This window comes from Podarcis liolepis (genome assembly GCF_965112155.1).
Source record: "Podarcis liolepis genome assembly, chromosome: 1".
NCBI classification, from domain to species: domain Eukaryota; kingdom Metazoa; phylum Chordata; class Lepidosauria; order Squamata; family Lacertidae; genus Podarcis; species Podarcis liolepis.
The window spans coordinates 22,919,528-22,933,834 of NC_139554.1; the positions used below are offsets into that span (position 1 = coordinate 22,919,528).

At 42.4% G+C, this 14,307-nt stretch overlaps 1 protein-coding gene across 7 annotated transcripts in view; it reads left to right on the top strand.

Moving 5' to 3' along the window:
- The first annotated feature begins 2,442 nt into the window (after positions 1-2,442).
- Positions 2,443-14,307, top strand: part of FBLN5 (fibulin 5) — a 64,542-nt gene continuing 52,677 nt past the window's right edge. The window contains exons 1-4 of one of the 7 annotated variants that reach the window (XM_083502768.1): positions 2,443-2,712; positions 4,058-4,318; positions 7,572-7,645; positions 10,670-10,724. In XM_083502768.1, the coding sequence (XP_083358894.1) occupies positions 7,629-7,645; positions 10,670-10,724 (72 nt within the window). In that variant the 5' untranslated portion in view covers positions 2,443-2,712; positions 4,058-4,318; positions 7,572-7,628. Of the gene's footprint in view, positions 2,713-4,057; positions 4,319-6,881; positions 7,646-10,669; positions 10,725-14,307 lie in introns of those variants that run through there. The other 6 variants (XM_083502765.1, XM_083502767.1, XM_083502769.1 and 3 more) reach the window with 6 other exon arrangements.

Here is a 14,307-nt window from a genome sequence, read left to right on the forward strand (position 1 = left end):
TTAATTTCTGTCATATCCCTTATTGTCCTCTCTTCTACTTTTATTTTATTTATTAATTTTTCATTTATTTGTTTCTTTAATTGCCAGGCAAGGATCTTGCCTGGTTTATTTACCCATTCAAAATTTTTACATTTCCAAAATTTGATTTGTTTTTCTACCTCCTGTTCTATAATTTTATTATATTCTACTCTTAGTAATTTAATTTCTTGATTTAATCTCTCTTTATTTTTGCTTGCATAGGCCAATTTTTCCTTCCTTTTAATTTCTTCTAAAAGCTCCCTTTTCTTTTTTTCTTTATTCTTATATGCTATTGAGTTTTGTTGTATGAAATATCCCCTAACAACTGCCTTCCCAGCATCCCACACTTTAAACATCTGTCCCTTTCCTCCAATTATTTTCAAAATATTCCTTTATCAACTTTCTGGCTCCTTGTATTACTTTTTGGTTTTTTAATAAGAAAACATTCATTCTCCACCTTTCCCCCCCTTTCTCCTCTTTTCCTTTAAGAGTTAATGATACTGGATTGTGATCTGTAAGTGTTTTGGTAATATTTCGGCATTCTCTGCTTCAATTGTCATATCCTTAGTTTTCCATATACTGTCGATTCGACTATACGAACTTTTTGGTTCTGAGAAATATGTGAACTCCTTTTCGACAGAATATTTATATCTCCATATATCCACTAAATCAAAAATCTTTACCATTTCCACAAAGCTTTTTGGCAGCTTCCCTTCATCCCCCCCCTTCTTCTGCAGTCTATCCAGTTCTGGTTCCATTACTCCATTTAAATCCCCTAACACAATAATTCTCATATCTATATATTCCATTAATAATGATCTTACTTCAACATAGAATTCTGATTTTCTTTTATTTGATCCATACATTCCCGCTACCACAATTGGTTCCCCCTCTAGTGATATTTTGACTATTACAATCCTCCCCTCTTTATCTTCATATAACAATTCTGGTTCATATTTGTTTTTAACATACATTACAACCCCCTCTTTTTTCTTACATCAGATGCAATGAATTCTTCCCCTAACTTTGGTTTTACCAATAGTCTTTTATGCTTAGTATTGATGTGGGTTTCTTGTAAGCAAGCAAGGTCCCACTTCTGCCTCTCTAAGATACATTCTATTTTCTGCCTCTTCCTCCTATTATTTAAACCATTTACGTTTCAAGATAACAATTTAAATTTCATTCTTTATTAGTTAAAAAATTATAAAGTTAGTGGGAAAAGTTTAAATTATCTGCAGTGGTAAAGGAGAAGGGTTTTGTAATAGTTATTGGTCTGATTATTTACCACTGGTGTAGTTCTTTATCCTTCCACCCGTTGCTGAGCTCTTTCTTCTTCTTCCGCCTCATCCGATAGCTCTCCCTTTCTTCCTTCCTCATTTCTTACTTCACTTTTCCCTCCTCCTAATTCTCATTACTTCCTCCAAAACATATCTGCTTCCTCAAATGTCTCAAATTGTCTTCTTTTTCCTTTGAAGTTGAAGGAAATCCTCACTGGGTATTCCCATCTGAAGGATATTGATTTGGCCTTTAGTGCTTTTGTTAGAAATTGGAATTGCTGTCTCTTTTTTATCAGCCTGGGTGGGACCTCCCGTAAAATTATTATTTCCTTTCCATCTATGGTTAATTTGTTCTTACTCTTTGGAGGATCTTATCTTTCACCCAATTCGATGTGAATACAATGATGCAGTGTGCCGGCCATTTGTTCATTTTTGCTTTCCTTGAGTTCACTCTGAAGGTTTTCTCTGTCTGTTCTATTATGTCTTTTTCCTGTAGATGTAGCCACTTTGCTAAGGTTTCAGTCATCTTCTTCCAAATATCCTCCTTCTCCTCTTCTGGAACATTTCTGAATCTCAAGGTCTTCTCTTTAATCTGCATCTGTATCATTGCTAGCGCATCCCCAGTAGCTTCCTGGATTGCTTTTTGTTCCTCCATCTCCTTTTTTGATTTGTCCATTTCTTTTCTTTGTTCCCTTTGTTCTTTGCTAATTTTCTTCACCATCTCTTCCATTTGTTGATTTTTATTCTTAATTTCTTGTGCTTTCTTATCTGTCTCCTTCATTCCTTCTAAGACTTCTGTTAATTTTTCCTTTATTTCTTCATTTTCTTTTTCATTTTTTTCCATTGTGTTTTCTAATTTTTCTAATTTCCCATCAATTGTATTGATTTTTTCTTCCAACTCTCTTCTCAATTCTCCCACGTCCAATTTCAAACTAATAAGCTCCCTCAAATCCATTTCTTCAAGGCCTGAGTTTCTTCTTAATTGTTGCTGTTGACTTCCAGTTCCAGTCGTCTGTTTTTTAATTGCATGAGACATTTTACGTTCTCTTTTTCAACCACCAGATGTCCTTCTATTGTTTCAATTTTCCTTTATTACTGCTTTTCCTACTTTGTCCACTGGGTGTCACTGTTTCTTATTTACTCAGCTTGCCAGCTTCTGCCCTCCTTTAATCCTCTCTTTCACTATTTTGTCTTCGTCACTTCCTCCTTCTTCCTCCTTCCTCCTTCTTGATGATTACTCAGCGTCTTCAGACCCTCAACGCCATCTTATCTTATCTGTTAAATTCCCCTCCTTTCCCCCACAGCATTCCTTATTCCTTTGTCCTTATCTTTCCTTCAAGGACATTCAGTTTCAAAGCAGCCGCTTTACTCCGCCCAGCTCCAACAACAGGCAGCCTGCACCGCTTTGCACTTTGTAGTAAGTCCGTTTCAGATAGTGTGCTTTCTTTACACTCACTCCATATTTTTTTCTGTTCTTCTGTCTTCCCTTTACTTTTGTGGTAGCATTACTTCTCCTCCGCTATTTTTGCTCTTTATCTTGTTTTGGGTTTACTCGCTCCGTGAGGGATTCCCCCCCCCCGAGTTCCCTTTCCCCCCCTTGTCTTATTTCCTTTTAGGTTTTATTGCTGCTACCACTTTACGTTTATTTTAATATAGAAATAGAGATTTTACTATCTTGTCGCTGCTTCAGTGATGTGAGGCTTTTCACCAGTCTGTTTGATGTTCTTCTCTGTGCCTGGATTCCCCCCCCACCTCGGCCATTTTTTTCCTTCAGCGAGGGGTGCCGGGACTCCAAAAAGACACTGCCGAAGTTCCTTTGACTTGAGCTTCCTTCCAAGCCTTTTCAGGGGTCGTTTAGCCAAACGTTGCCCCTCGCAGTACCGGTGTACGCCCCGACCTGGTTACTGCAGTCAGAGCTCACCCTGTTGCAGCTGTGGTAGAAGCGGAAGTGCATTCCTGTCCTATGATATCTATACCAAAATAAACCTCACGAGTTGTAGCATAAGAAATTATAGTCTGTGCACTACTTGGTGCCTCGACAACACAATCCTTCTTTCCTTTCTACTCAGATGTAAGCCCCATTAAGTTCAGTGGGGCCCAGATAGATCGTTTTAAGATTCCAACCTTAGGCTCAATGGCTGTGCATTTATGCATATATAGATTAGAGACACTATGTATCTGTTCTCTTCCTAGATTTAATATCTAGCAGCTTTCATGCACAAGCTTATGCAAGGTGCACATACACTCTCCAAAAGGCAAAAACGCTGTTGTAGTCCAAGCACCTGCTTAGCTGAAGGAGTTGCCAGAAGGAGGCGTACAAGCCAAGGAACCACCTAACCATCTTAGGTACTTAGGTACTCCAGATTTGTTTGATTTTTAACATAATTTTTATTGAGTTTTCCATATTTCATTACAATTTCATTACACAAATCCATAACTTAAAACATTGCTCACACAAAGCACCGACCTCCTTCCCACCCTCTTTCTGACTTTCAAACATCTTCACCAATTCTTCACATTTCTATAGCCACTTTTTTACCTTATATCTACTTTTGACGTTCACCTCCTTATATGTAAAACATCTCCTTATTTTCACATTACCAAACATTTCAACTCAGACCTACAAACCTTTTCAAATGTTTACAATTTTCTTTCATATAAAATATAAATTTGCTCCAGTCCTTTTGAATCCAGATTTACTCCTTAGCCTTTTCTTCTCCCACAAGGCAGCAGAATTTTCAGATCAGTTTTCCTTCTCCTAGATGGACTAGCTTTGCAGGTTGATGAGCCACATCTGGCCCTCATTTCCCTCTACATTATATGCAGAACCCACCTTCTTGACCATGGAACCCACTATTGGTCTCGTCCACCCAATCTGCAGAAGCCTGTCTTCATCACATGCAGGGGAACCTCTCTAACTCCAGAGGGTTTGAGAACCATTGGCTCACTTCACCTGCTTTAGCTGGCCACTGAAAGCCATTTCCCGAGATGTGGCCTCTATCGCATGCTTCTAGGAGCCACAGGTGAGAGTTCCGTGCAGGGTGGGGGCCACTACCCCTCCCCTGATATCCCATACACCCCAGATAGGTATCATAGAGCAAGCAAAGAAGTGGTGAGAATCTGTATCTTACAAAAAATACTGCAAAACAGAATTTAGATTGCATTTTAGCAGTCAAAGTTCAACCAGTGTGGGAACAGTGGATTAATTTGATATTGTATACCTAATATTAGCTATAAACCAGCATAGGATGGACTAGAGGCATTTAAAGTTTATTCAGTCAAACTGCGTACGCGAACGGGACTTGGCTTGCCGTTTATGCAGAGTCAATATAGTCTCTTATCTGAAAATCCATTCAATTTGCACTTATCTCTGAACTTCATGTAGTTTCTGGAATAATGAATTTTAAAAGGATATGGGTACATTGCCAACATTACGATAAACAATAAAAAACCACACCAAATAGTGATTTAAAACAACACTATATCATATTGCAGACAGCAGTTAAAACAATGTAGAAATGTCATAGAATTATTGGCCCAAAGCCTGTTTTGTTTTTTTTAAGTATTTACATGTTTCTTGAATGCAGGTAAAGGTTTATTAATAGTTAAACTAGTCAGGCAAGTTTATGAGACAATGGCCACCTAAGGACCACCATTAGTCTAAAAGGAGAAGAGACGGTACCCTCTGGGCAAATGAATGGAACTTTTGCCCTCTAACAAGCTGCTACTTAGAAAGGCAATAGGCAGTGCTAGAAGCAGGCAGCAGCTAAAGACAGAGCCATTTTTGCTTGATTCCAAGGCTGTGACTCTGGGAGAGGCAAGACCTTCTAGGTCCAGATGTTTGGGGTGAGCCCCCCACCCCAAATCTTAGCTACAAGTTGTATATTTGTGTAGATAAACTATATATCATAACTATATATCATTCCAAGGAAACCAAACCCTGGGAAAGTGTCCGGAACCCCTCAGAGGCTGGGATGGCATGCAACAATACATAGAAAGCAGCCATATACTGTCTGTCTAGTTCAGTATTGCCTATATACCTTGTGAAACATGGACCACTTATAAACGCCATCTCCAACTCCTCGAAAGATTCCATCAACAGTATCTCCCAAAAAATTTACACATCACTTGGGAAGACAGGAAACGAATGCCAGTGTCAGGGGCGCCGACTTATAAAAAATATTGGGGGGGGGGCATGCTGGTCAAGGAAGGCTCCCCTCCTCCAAAGCAGACCCGATCCAGGCGGCTCCATAAAGCTCCTGGAGAGAGGCGGGGTGGGGGGGCGCAGAGAGACAATGCCAAAACTCAGGGGGCTCCTTGAGCCAATTGCCAGAGATGAGCCCCGCAGGGGGAGGCAGGGTCCTCTATAGCCCACCCCAGCTGCCCTTCTTGTATCTACAGCCAGTTTGGCAGGGGGCGGTGGAAGGGTCTGGAAGGAGCGGGGACCACCGCGGAGCACACATACTGGGAGCTGGAGAGGCGAGGCCCAGCCGAGAAGGGGCCAGCCCGGAAGGCGCAGCTTCACAGCCGAAGCTGTCCTCGGCTTGGGGAGCCGGAGAAGCTGTCGGGTCAGGGCCCTGGCGCAGGCCTAGCCGCTCCCGCGACGCCTCTTTGCTCCCGGGATCGGGGCCGCCAGCTCAGCGCTGGAGCCGAGGGAGCCCCCAGGCAGGCCTGCGAGCAAAGGCAGAGCCGCCGGGCGGTGGCCGCTTCTGCAAGGGGGCCGGAGAAGCGGGGACCCCCTCCCCTCCCCGCATCCCCCCCACTCGCTCCCCCCTCTGAAACTTTGTTAACACTTCCACGCTGAGCCTCTGACAATAGGGGCGGGCCGAGGGCACGACGCGGCTGGGCCCTCTGGACTCGCCCCCCCCCAGATGTTGCGCCCGGTGCGGCAAAGCATAATATAACTAATAATTTTCTTAAATTATTGGGGGGGCAGAGTCCCCCCAAACAAATTTTTGAGGGGGCTCGGGCCCCCTCAGGCCCCATGGAGTCGGCGCCTATGGCCAGTGTACTGGAAGAAGCAAAGATACCAGTGTCGAAGCAATGATTCTTCAATATCAACTTCGTTGGACTGATCATGTTGTTCGGATGCCTAATTATTGTCTTCCAAAGCAACTACTCTATTCTGAACTTTAAAATGGAAATTGTAATGGTGGTGGTCAACAAAAGAGGTTTAAAGACTCTCAAGGCAAATCTTTAAAAATGTAGTAGAAACACCAACAACTGGGAAACACTAGCCTGCGAGTGCTCCAATTGGAGAACAGCCTTTACCAAAGGTGTCGTGGGCTTTGAAGATGCTCAAACTCAGAATGCAAGGGAGAAACACGCTAAGAGGAAGGCATACTTGGCAAACCCTCACCATGATCAACTCCTGCCCGGAAACCAATGTCCCCACTGTGGAAGAACGTATGGATCCCGAATTGGCCTCTATAGTCACTTACGGACTCACTTTTAAAACCATATTTATGGAAGACAATCTTATTCAGCTATGAGTGATCACCGAAGAAGAAGAAGAAGAAGAAGAAGAAGAAGAAGAAGAAGAAGAAGAATTTATTTGTATTTATTTACTATATTTTGCTATTACATTTTAATTCTACCTTTCCTCCAAGGAACTCAAGGAAGGAATTCATTCTTTGCCCATCAGATGGTTGAAGCTCTCTTTGGTATATTTGGTTGGCAACAAATTGTTTAGGTAGGGATAAGATAATGAGACATAAGCAAGATTAGTTCTTGAGGACGTCTTTCTATCTGCCCCATGCCAGTACTGCTGTTCCTCCTGTGGCACGCTCCTCAGTAACATTTGCAGCGGGAAAGGCTTCTCTTCAAACTGTGAGCGGGTTTTTTTAATCCTGGCAGGCTCCTTAGGAGTGTTGTGAGGAGTCTAGCCAGTTGGTGAGCTCTCTAATCTAAAACAGCTGTCCCCAGACTGAGGCCTCCCATTTGCATTGTTTAACATACTTAGAAAATGAAGTGTTCATTTTTAACATTCCTCCTCCAATTGGTTTAATGCTGAATTACAGAAGAGAACTAAGCAAAACCAGGTGCTTTTGCTGTATTCTCTCCAGTGTCTAAGGAGGAGCAGATCTCTCCTTCTCCCTTCACTCTTCTCCCCTCCTTCCTTCCCTCCCTCCCTCCTCCTCTTTCCTTCCTTCCCTCTTTCTCTCTCTCTCTCTCCTTCTGCTTCTCTATGATTTTGGGTCTTTCATTCTGTGGAATATAAATGATGGCAGGACTAACGTTCTGGCAAAAGGTTTAATGTGCAAAACTATTTTTCAGCTATTCAGCTGTGCACACATTATTTTCCCCGTTCAACTTTTTTCTTCAGTTTTGGACATGACAGGATTAAAAAGGTAGGTCCTATGCACTCTCTCTCTCTCTCTCTCTCTCTCTCTCCCTCTCTCCCTCTCTTAGTGTTTACTGAATGCAAACCTTGCTTAATAGCTGATGTCTCTTCTCCTATCACATTTGCTAAAACTGTATGTAAACTAACAGGAGGGAGAGCGGGGAAACAGACTATTCTGTAGCATGATGTATACGTAGCATCTACCAATTTCCTTTGCACTCTTTTCTCTTTTTGCCCTTGATAGCTGCAGTAACTCATAGAAAGTGTGGATCTTAAAGGGGGTTCCCCCCCCTGTGCAAACATGTGTAAAAATTTTTTGATTTCATCGTTCACTATTATTTAACTGCTATTGCATCTGGTGGCTAAGCCAGCCTCTCCGGCTGATAAATGTGACAGATCTCTTGAGAATAGCTGTCTGGAAGAAGTGATAGGGATTGTAAATAAAGTAAACCTGGAAACATGACACTGAAGAGATATACAGAAATTCAGGGATTTGTTGTTGATGAAGAAGATTATATCACTCTCCCTGTAAATGGTGCTTTACAGAGGAGGCCAAACAAAAAAAGTCAGGTCTCTACCCCAAGGAGCTTGCAATGTAAATTTTGAATGGGGAAAAATGACAGAGGGAGGAAGAGGAAGGAAAGAGGTGAATAATATGCACAAGGTCAGTTACATGCAGCTAGGAATTAAGCCAAATCCTTAATCTTGCTGTTGACTGGTGACTCTGAAACCTCTTTCTTCCTCCACACTCAAAAGTGTTGATGAGCAGAGCTTTATGTGTTGCACTTTCAGTACAGAGGAACAGAGCTCCTTCAGGGCCATTTAAGCAAGAAAGGTCTAACTCTGAATACCAGTTGCACCAGCAAAGGAGGGATTTTGCCTTCATGCGCTGCTTGCAGGTTCCATGGGCGCATCTGGTTGGCCATGGTGGCAAACTGGGCTAGATGGAACTTGTGTCTGACCCAGCAGTCATCTTCCTATGTTATATTTGCAAGTGTGCTTGTTCTAATGTGTGGATGTAACCAACATGTGGTCACAAACAGGTGTGCCATATACTGGTATATTCATCAGGGATCCAGGATTGCCCAGTTACTTGTACACTCTCATTGGCAAGCCCAGGTTTGCTGCTTTGTAATATGAGCAACAGCTTGATTTCCTTCTACTTATGCTACAGAATGAATCTGCACTTGGGTGTGCATTTTTGAAGTTGGACTACCTCACTGGAAAGCTTCCAGGAGCTCTGTAGACAAAGTTCAGCATTGAATGACAGATGACATAGCACTAGGCAGTGTCTCTGGAGAACAATTCTAGTTTTCTATGACTGAAAGGCCTGCCAAGCAAGCAAACATCTGCCTGCACAGGATTACCAATGGAGGGATTTGCTTGGTTTTTTGTGTGCTTTGTTTCTGAATTGTGTTCTGAAGGGCTTGAGAAGTTGCTGTCAGAATTAAAAACAGCATTGTTTGCCTCCTCTGTAATATGCAGAGAGAACAAAATATGCTGTTAGCATCCACTTGTGCTTTGGGAGTTGGAAACTCTGGGAGCAGCAATGAGGAAAGTTTTCTTTGAAGCATTGGCCTTCCTAGAAAATGTTTTAAATCAAATCCCCCACAAACAGTTAAATAGACATAGAAGCTATATATTAATAAAGATGTAATCAACCAAAAAGTTGTTTTGCACAAGCTCCATTAAACTACCATGCTCTCTCATACATCAAATTTCAATGGGGCTTGTACTAAAAATTATGATGGATTATGTCAGCTAATGTAAACAAGTTGCTTTCCTGGAAAGATCACACAATTACGGTATGAACTGAAGTTCAAGAAACTTTATGTTGAGAGACTGAGAGATTATATGACAGCAAACCTACAGAAATAATAATGTTCACATTTTAAACATTTGATTTCCAAGGCATAGGGACGGCTGTATTTTAAGTATTCAAAAATAGTCAGCACTCTAATACCACTTTAAAAGTCATGGCTTCTTCCAAAGAATCCTGGCAGCTGAATCCTGCAGCTTGTTAAGAGTGCTGAGAAGTGTTAGGAGAGCCCTCATAGAGTTACAATTCCCAGCACTCTAATGATCAGTTGTAATGATGAGCTGTACCTTTGAAGAGTTGGCATCCAGCACCCAAACACAGGACAGATATTAACCCGGCGATTCTCAAACTGTGTGCCATCTGAAAGTGTGCTATAAAATTAGGGGTTCTTTTAAGTAAAGACTTCGCATGAAAGACAGCATGAGGTCTCACTAACTCTAGAGGAAGACCAAAAAGACAAAACAACAAGCAGAGGACAGCAACTCCCTGCTAGCTGCAGGATCACGCAGCTCAAATTCTCTACAGATGGGCAACCTGTAGCCCCTGTGGATGGTTTTGTAGTATCATCCCATCATCCCATGCTATCTGGGGCTAATGGGAGCTGGATCCCCATCACCCCATGCTATCTGGGGCTATTAGGAGCTGGAGTCCAACAATGTCTTGGAGGACCACAGTTTCCCCACAGTTTCTGCCTAGACCCAACAACCAGGAGATGACCCTTAAAGATACAGCAACTCTATTTTAAAGAACTGTTCAATAGGCCACAGGCTCCTCCTGAATGCTTCTTTCGTAGGCAGCTGTGTATTACTTGACTCAGTGAATGTTTCACTGCCCTGCTCTGCTATTCTTCTGTTGGAAGTGGGTAATTTAGCCAGAGTGGCCAATTTTGCTGTGTTGTGCAATCACACCTGATGCACAGAAAGACAGCATTACTTACCCTCAGAGGAAGTGGACATTACGGTCAGGATAGACCTTTGTAGGCAAAAGCCCAGAGTCTCGCTCAGCGGAGAGCAGCCTCAAAATAACCAGTGATGAGTGTGCTTGTTCTCAGAACCCCATTTTCAGATTATAATAATTATCCTTTAGCTAAATGTTCCTCTGGTGTAGCTCTGGATGCAATGGTGGCTAAGTGCAGTGGGGTCATATCAGAAAACAGGTGGGTTACACATATCACTGTCCTGCATAATCATGAGGTTTATGTTCCTATTGCAGGATAATTACCATTTTCATGGTGGCTGCCTGCCTCTTAAGTCGTGGGAAGACGCAGGTAAGATATGTCACAAATATTTCAACGTTTTATACAGAGAGATTTCATGGCCATGGACTGCCAAAGAGGAAGACCAGGACACAGTGCAATATTGGATTTGTGTTACACTGTTGGCTTAGGTCAAGGCAGAACCAGAGCCTAACATTTGCATTAGACTTATTCTCTCACTCAGCTTGGTGGTGGTGCAAATAATAATAATAATAATAATAATAATAATAATAATAATAATAATAATAATAATGATGATGTTATATGGCCTTTGTAAGAACAAAAATCAGTAGTTGCATCAATAAGTAGAAGTTATGGTAAACAGAAAAACCATCTAAAACCATGAAAAACCATGTAAATACCATATAAAAACTAGTAAGAACCCAGCATTGCTATGCAGAACTTGACTTCAGCTCAACGTCTTCTGCACACCCTTATAGATCAGTGATTGAACACATCTCCAGGTTAAAGGACCAGGAAGTGGCTCATGGGATAGGCCTCACTCTTTCTGAGACCATGGAGAAGTGCTGCCAGCCAGAGTAGACCAGTGGTGGCAGACTGTGGCCCTCTACAGGCTGTTGGACTCCAACTCCCATCATCCCCAGCCAACATGGTCAGTGATGAGGGATTGTGGGAGCTGTAGTCCATCAGCATCTGGAGGGCCACAAGTTCCCCACCCTTCAAGTACAAAATCTTGGATTTGATAAACTAATAGTTTGATCTGTTGTAATTCAATTCCTTATGTCAGCCTACCCAAATCCTAACCAGGTTCATAACAGATTCATCAAAATCATGCCCCAAAGCCAATCACCTAATACGCAATGTAGTTAGGGCAGAAGTAATACATATCTCTACCAGATATGGTGATCAGGTGAAAAAGAGGGCAGGATTCTGGCACCTAAACAGTTTTGTAGACAAGGGAGTTTCAGCTGCTCTTTTCCGCCTTTGCCAGATGGCGGCAAATGTATTTCCTACAGGCGCATCTTCAGGACAGAATTCCCTGCAACATGAGCTGTGACAAGAGACATATGTTGACAGAGAGATTATTGATAAAACTATTGTCCCTAGAATACAGAAGGCAGAAGCAAATGGCCACTTGTTTATTTTAGCTTTAAAATATATAGGAAAACACACTTTAGGCCAGAATTCTAAGGTGTGCAGTGAAACCCAGACAGTAGAGAGTTTGTTGTTTCTTTTAAAAAATGAAAGGAGGTCCAGATCCAGAGGCCTACCATTTGATGAGAATGACAAACAATAATATGTGACCGCTTTTATTTATTGATTTTTAAGATGGTCTTAATTTTCTTTTTAGCTGTTAATAATATTTTAAAATCTTTTTATGTATGATGGTTTGTCTCCAGTCAGTGACATTGGCCTGTTAGCACAAGGAGGTTCACTTGTATGACAGAAGTCCCCTTCCCTCTCATCTGCCTATGTGCCCCCAACCCCAGAATAGTTTGGGGAGGCACAGGGGGGATAATAGCGAGGGGACTTTCTCTTGCTACAACCCTTTATTTTCAATGGTATTGTTTTGCTGCTTTGTTGTTTGCTGCCCTGGGCTCCTCTCAGAGGAAGTGCAGGATGATGATAACAACAACAACAACAACAACAACAACAACAACAACAACAACAATAATAATAGAAGAACCCTGGTAGCATAGCTGTCTCTGGGATGCTAGGAGCACAGTCTCTCTCTTTTTGGCTCTGAGGAACTGCAATATGAAACTGAGGAGATGGGGGTAGAGATGGAGATTCTGAGGAGAACTGTAAACAGGACAGAGAGACTGAGGAGATTACAGAAAGGGAATAAAGGATCCATATTGGCAGAAACAGTAGCAACAGTCTATGCCTTTTGCCATCACATAGAAGCTCCAAGGCCAAGGTGTGTGACAGAATCTGAGGCCTAGCCTTAAAGCCAGCAATAAGTTTGTGAGATTCTGAATGCTCACCTGGCCGACTTGAAAGCTGGACTTTGCTTTTATTCCGTTGCTTAGAAACGTTTTAAAAATCATATACTTGCCTGAGCTGTTCCTCTTCATCCCTCACCTCTTTCTCCCTTCCTGTTAAATAAATTATAGCTGTTGCCTTTCAATTTAAATAATTTGCTCACTAGTTGCTTTGAAGGACCTGTTTTTCCTTCAGCTTCACCTACCTATGGTGGACATTTACACATAGCAAAAAAATTAGGATAAAATAAGACACGTGGTTTCGTAAACATTCCACATACTACTTTATATGTATAAGACGACAATTTAGAAATAATTGCTGCAGTTTAATTAGAAATGCATCTGATGTGCATATGTCTGCAGCTCAGTTGGTAAAGCATGAGACTCAGAATCCCAGGGTCGTGGGTTCGAGCCCCACATTGAGTGAAAGATGCCTGCATTGCAGAGGGCTGGACTAGATGACCCACATAGTCCCTTCCAACTCTACAGCTCTGTGATTCTGTGACCATGGTGGGGGGAAGACTGTGACCTACATCGCCTGCTCACATTTCTGTCCTGATAGAAACTGCTGATAGGCAATTTCAAAGCACCTGTGGCCCATCTTATGGTTTTTAATCTTGCATATGACATTCTCACAATGAATTCTGGGAACTGTAGTTTCTTAAGGGTGCTGGGAAATGTAGCTCTGTGAGGGGTAAACTAGAGTTCCTAGGATTATTTGGGGGAAACCGTGTGCTTTAAATGTACGGTACATTATCAGCCTTGGACATTAATAATAATAATAATAATAATAATAATAATAATAATAATAATAATAATAATTTATTTGTACCCCGCCCACTCTGGGCGGCTTCCAACAAAGATTAAAAATACATTAAAATGTCACACATTAAAAACTTCCCTCAACAGGGCTGCCTTAAGATGTCTTCTGAATGTCAGGTAGTTGTTTATCTCTTTGACATCTGGTGGGAGGGCGTTCCACAGGGCGGGTGCCACTACCCAGAAGGCCCTCTGCCTGGTTCCCTGTAACTTGGCTTCTTGCAGTGAGGGAACCGCCAGAAGGCCCTTGGAGCTGGACCTCAGCGTCCGGGCAGAACGATGGAAGTGAAGACGCTCCTTCAGGTATACTGGGCCGAGGCCGTTTAGGGCTTTAAAGGTCAACACCAACACTTTGAATTGTGCTCGTAAACGTATATATGATGTCTTCCAGTATTATTAAATTTATATGCTGCCCATCTCCTAAAGGTCCCTAGGGCAGCAACAGAGCACTGTCCTCTTTATAGTCCCTCAAAAACCCCCACAAAAAACCACATGTGCATGGCACAGCTAGGCAAGCCAAGAAGCTGGGCCAACACTTAACACACCCCTTGTTATCCTCATCAAGCAGGGTGTTGATGAACACAACCTTCATTGCATTGTCAGGAAATTCTCACACGCATTCATGGATCACACTGGCCCATGAACGCTGTAAACCCAGTTTCCTTGGAACTTGGCAGGCGGGCTGAAGTGTCTTGACTGGTGGGGCAGCTGGCTGAGCTGCTTACACAAGCTGTCCTCTCAGGGTTGCAATCTCCTGGGCAAAGGCTTGTAGGGCTTGGTAGACACCGATGATCGCAGCTGCCTCCCCCCCCCCCCCCCAGCACCTTCAT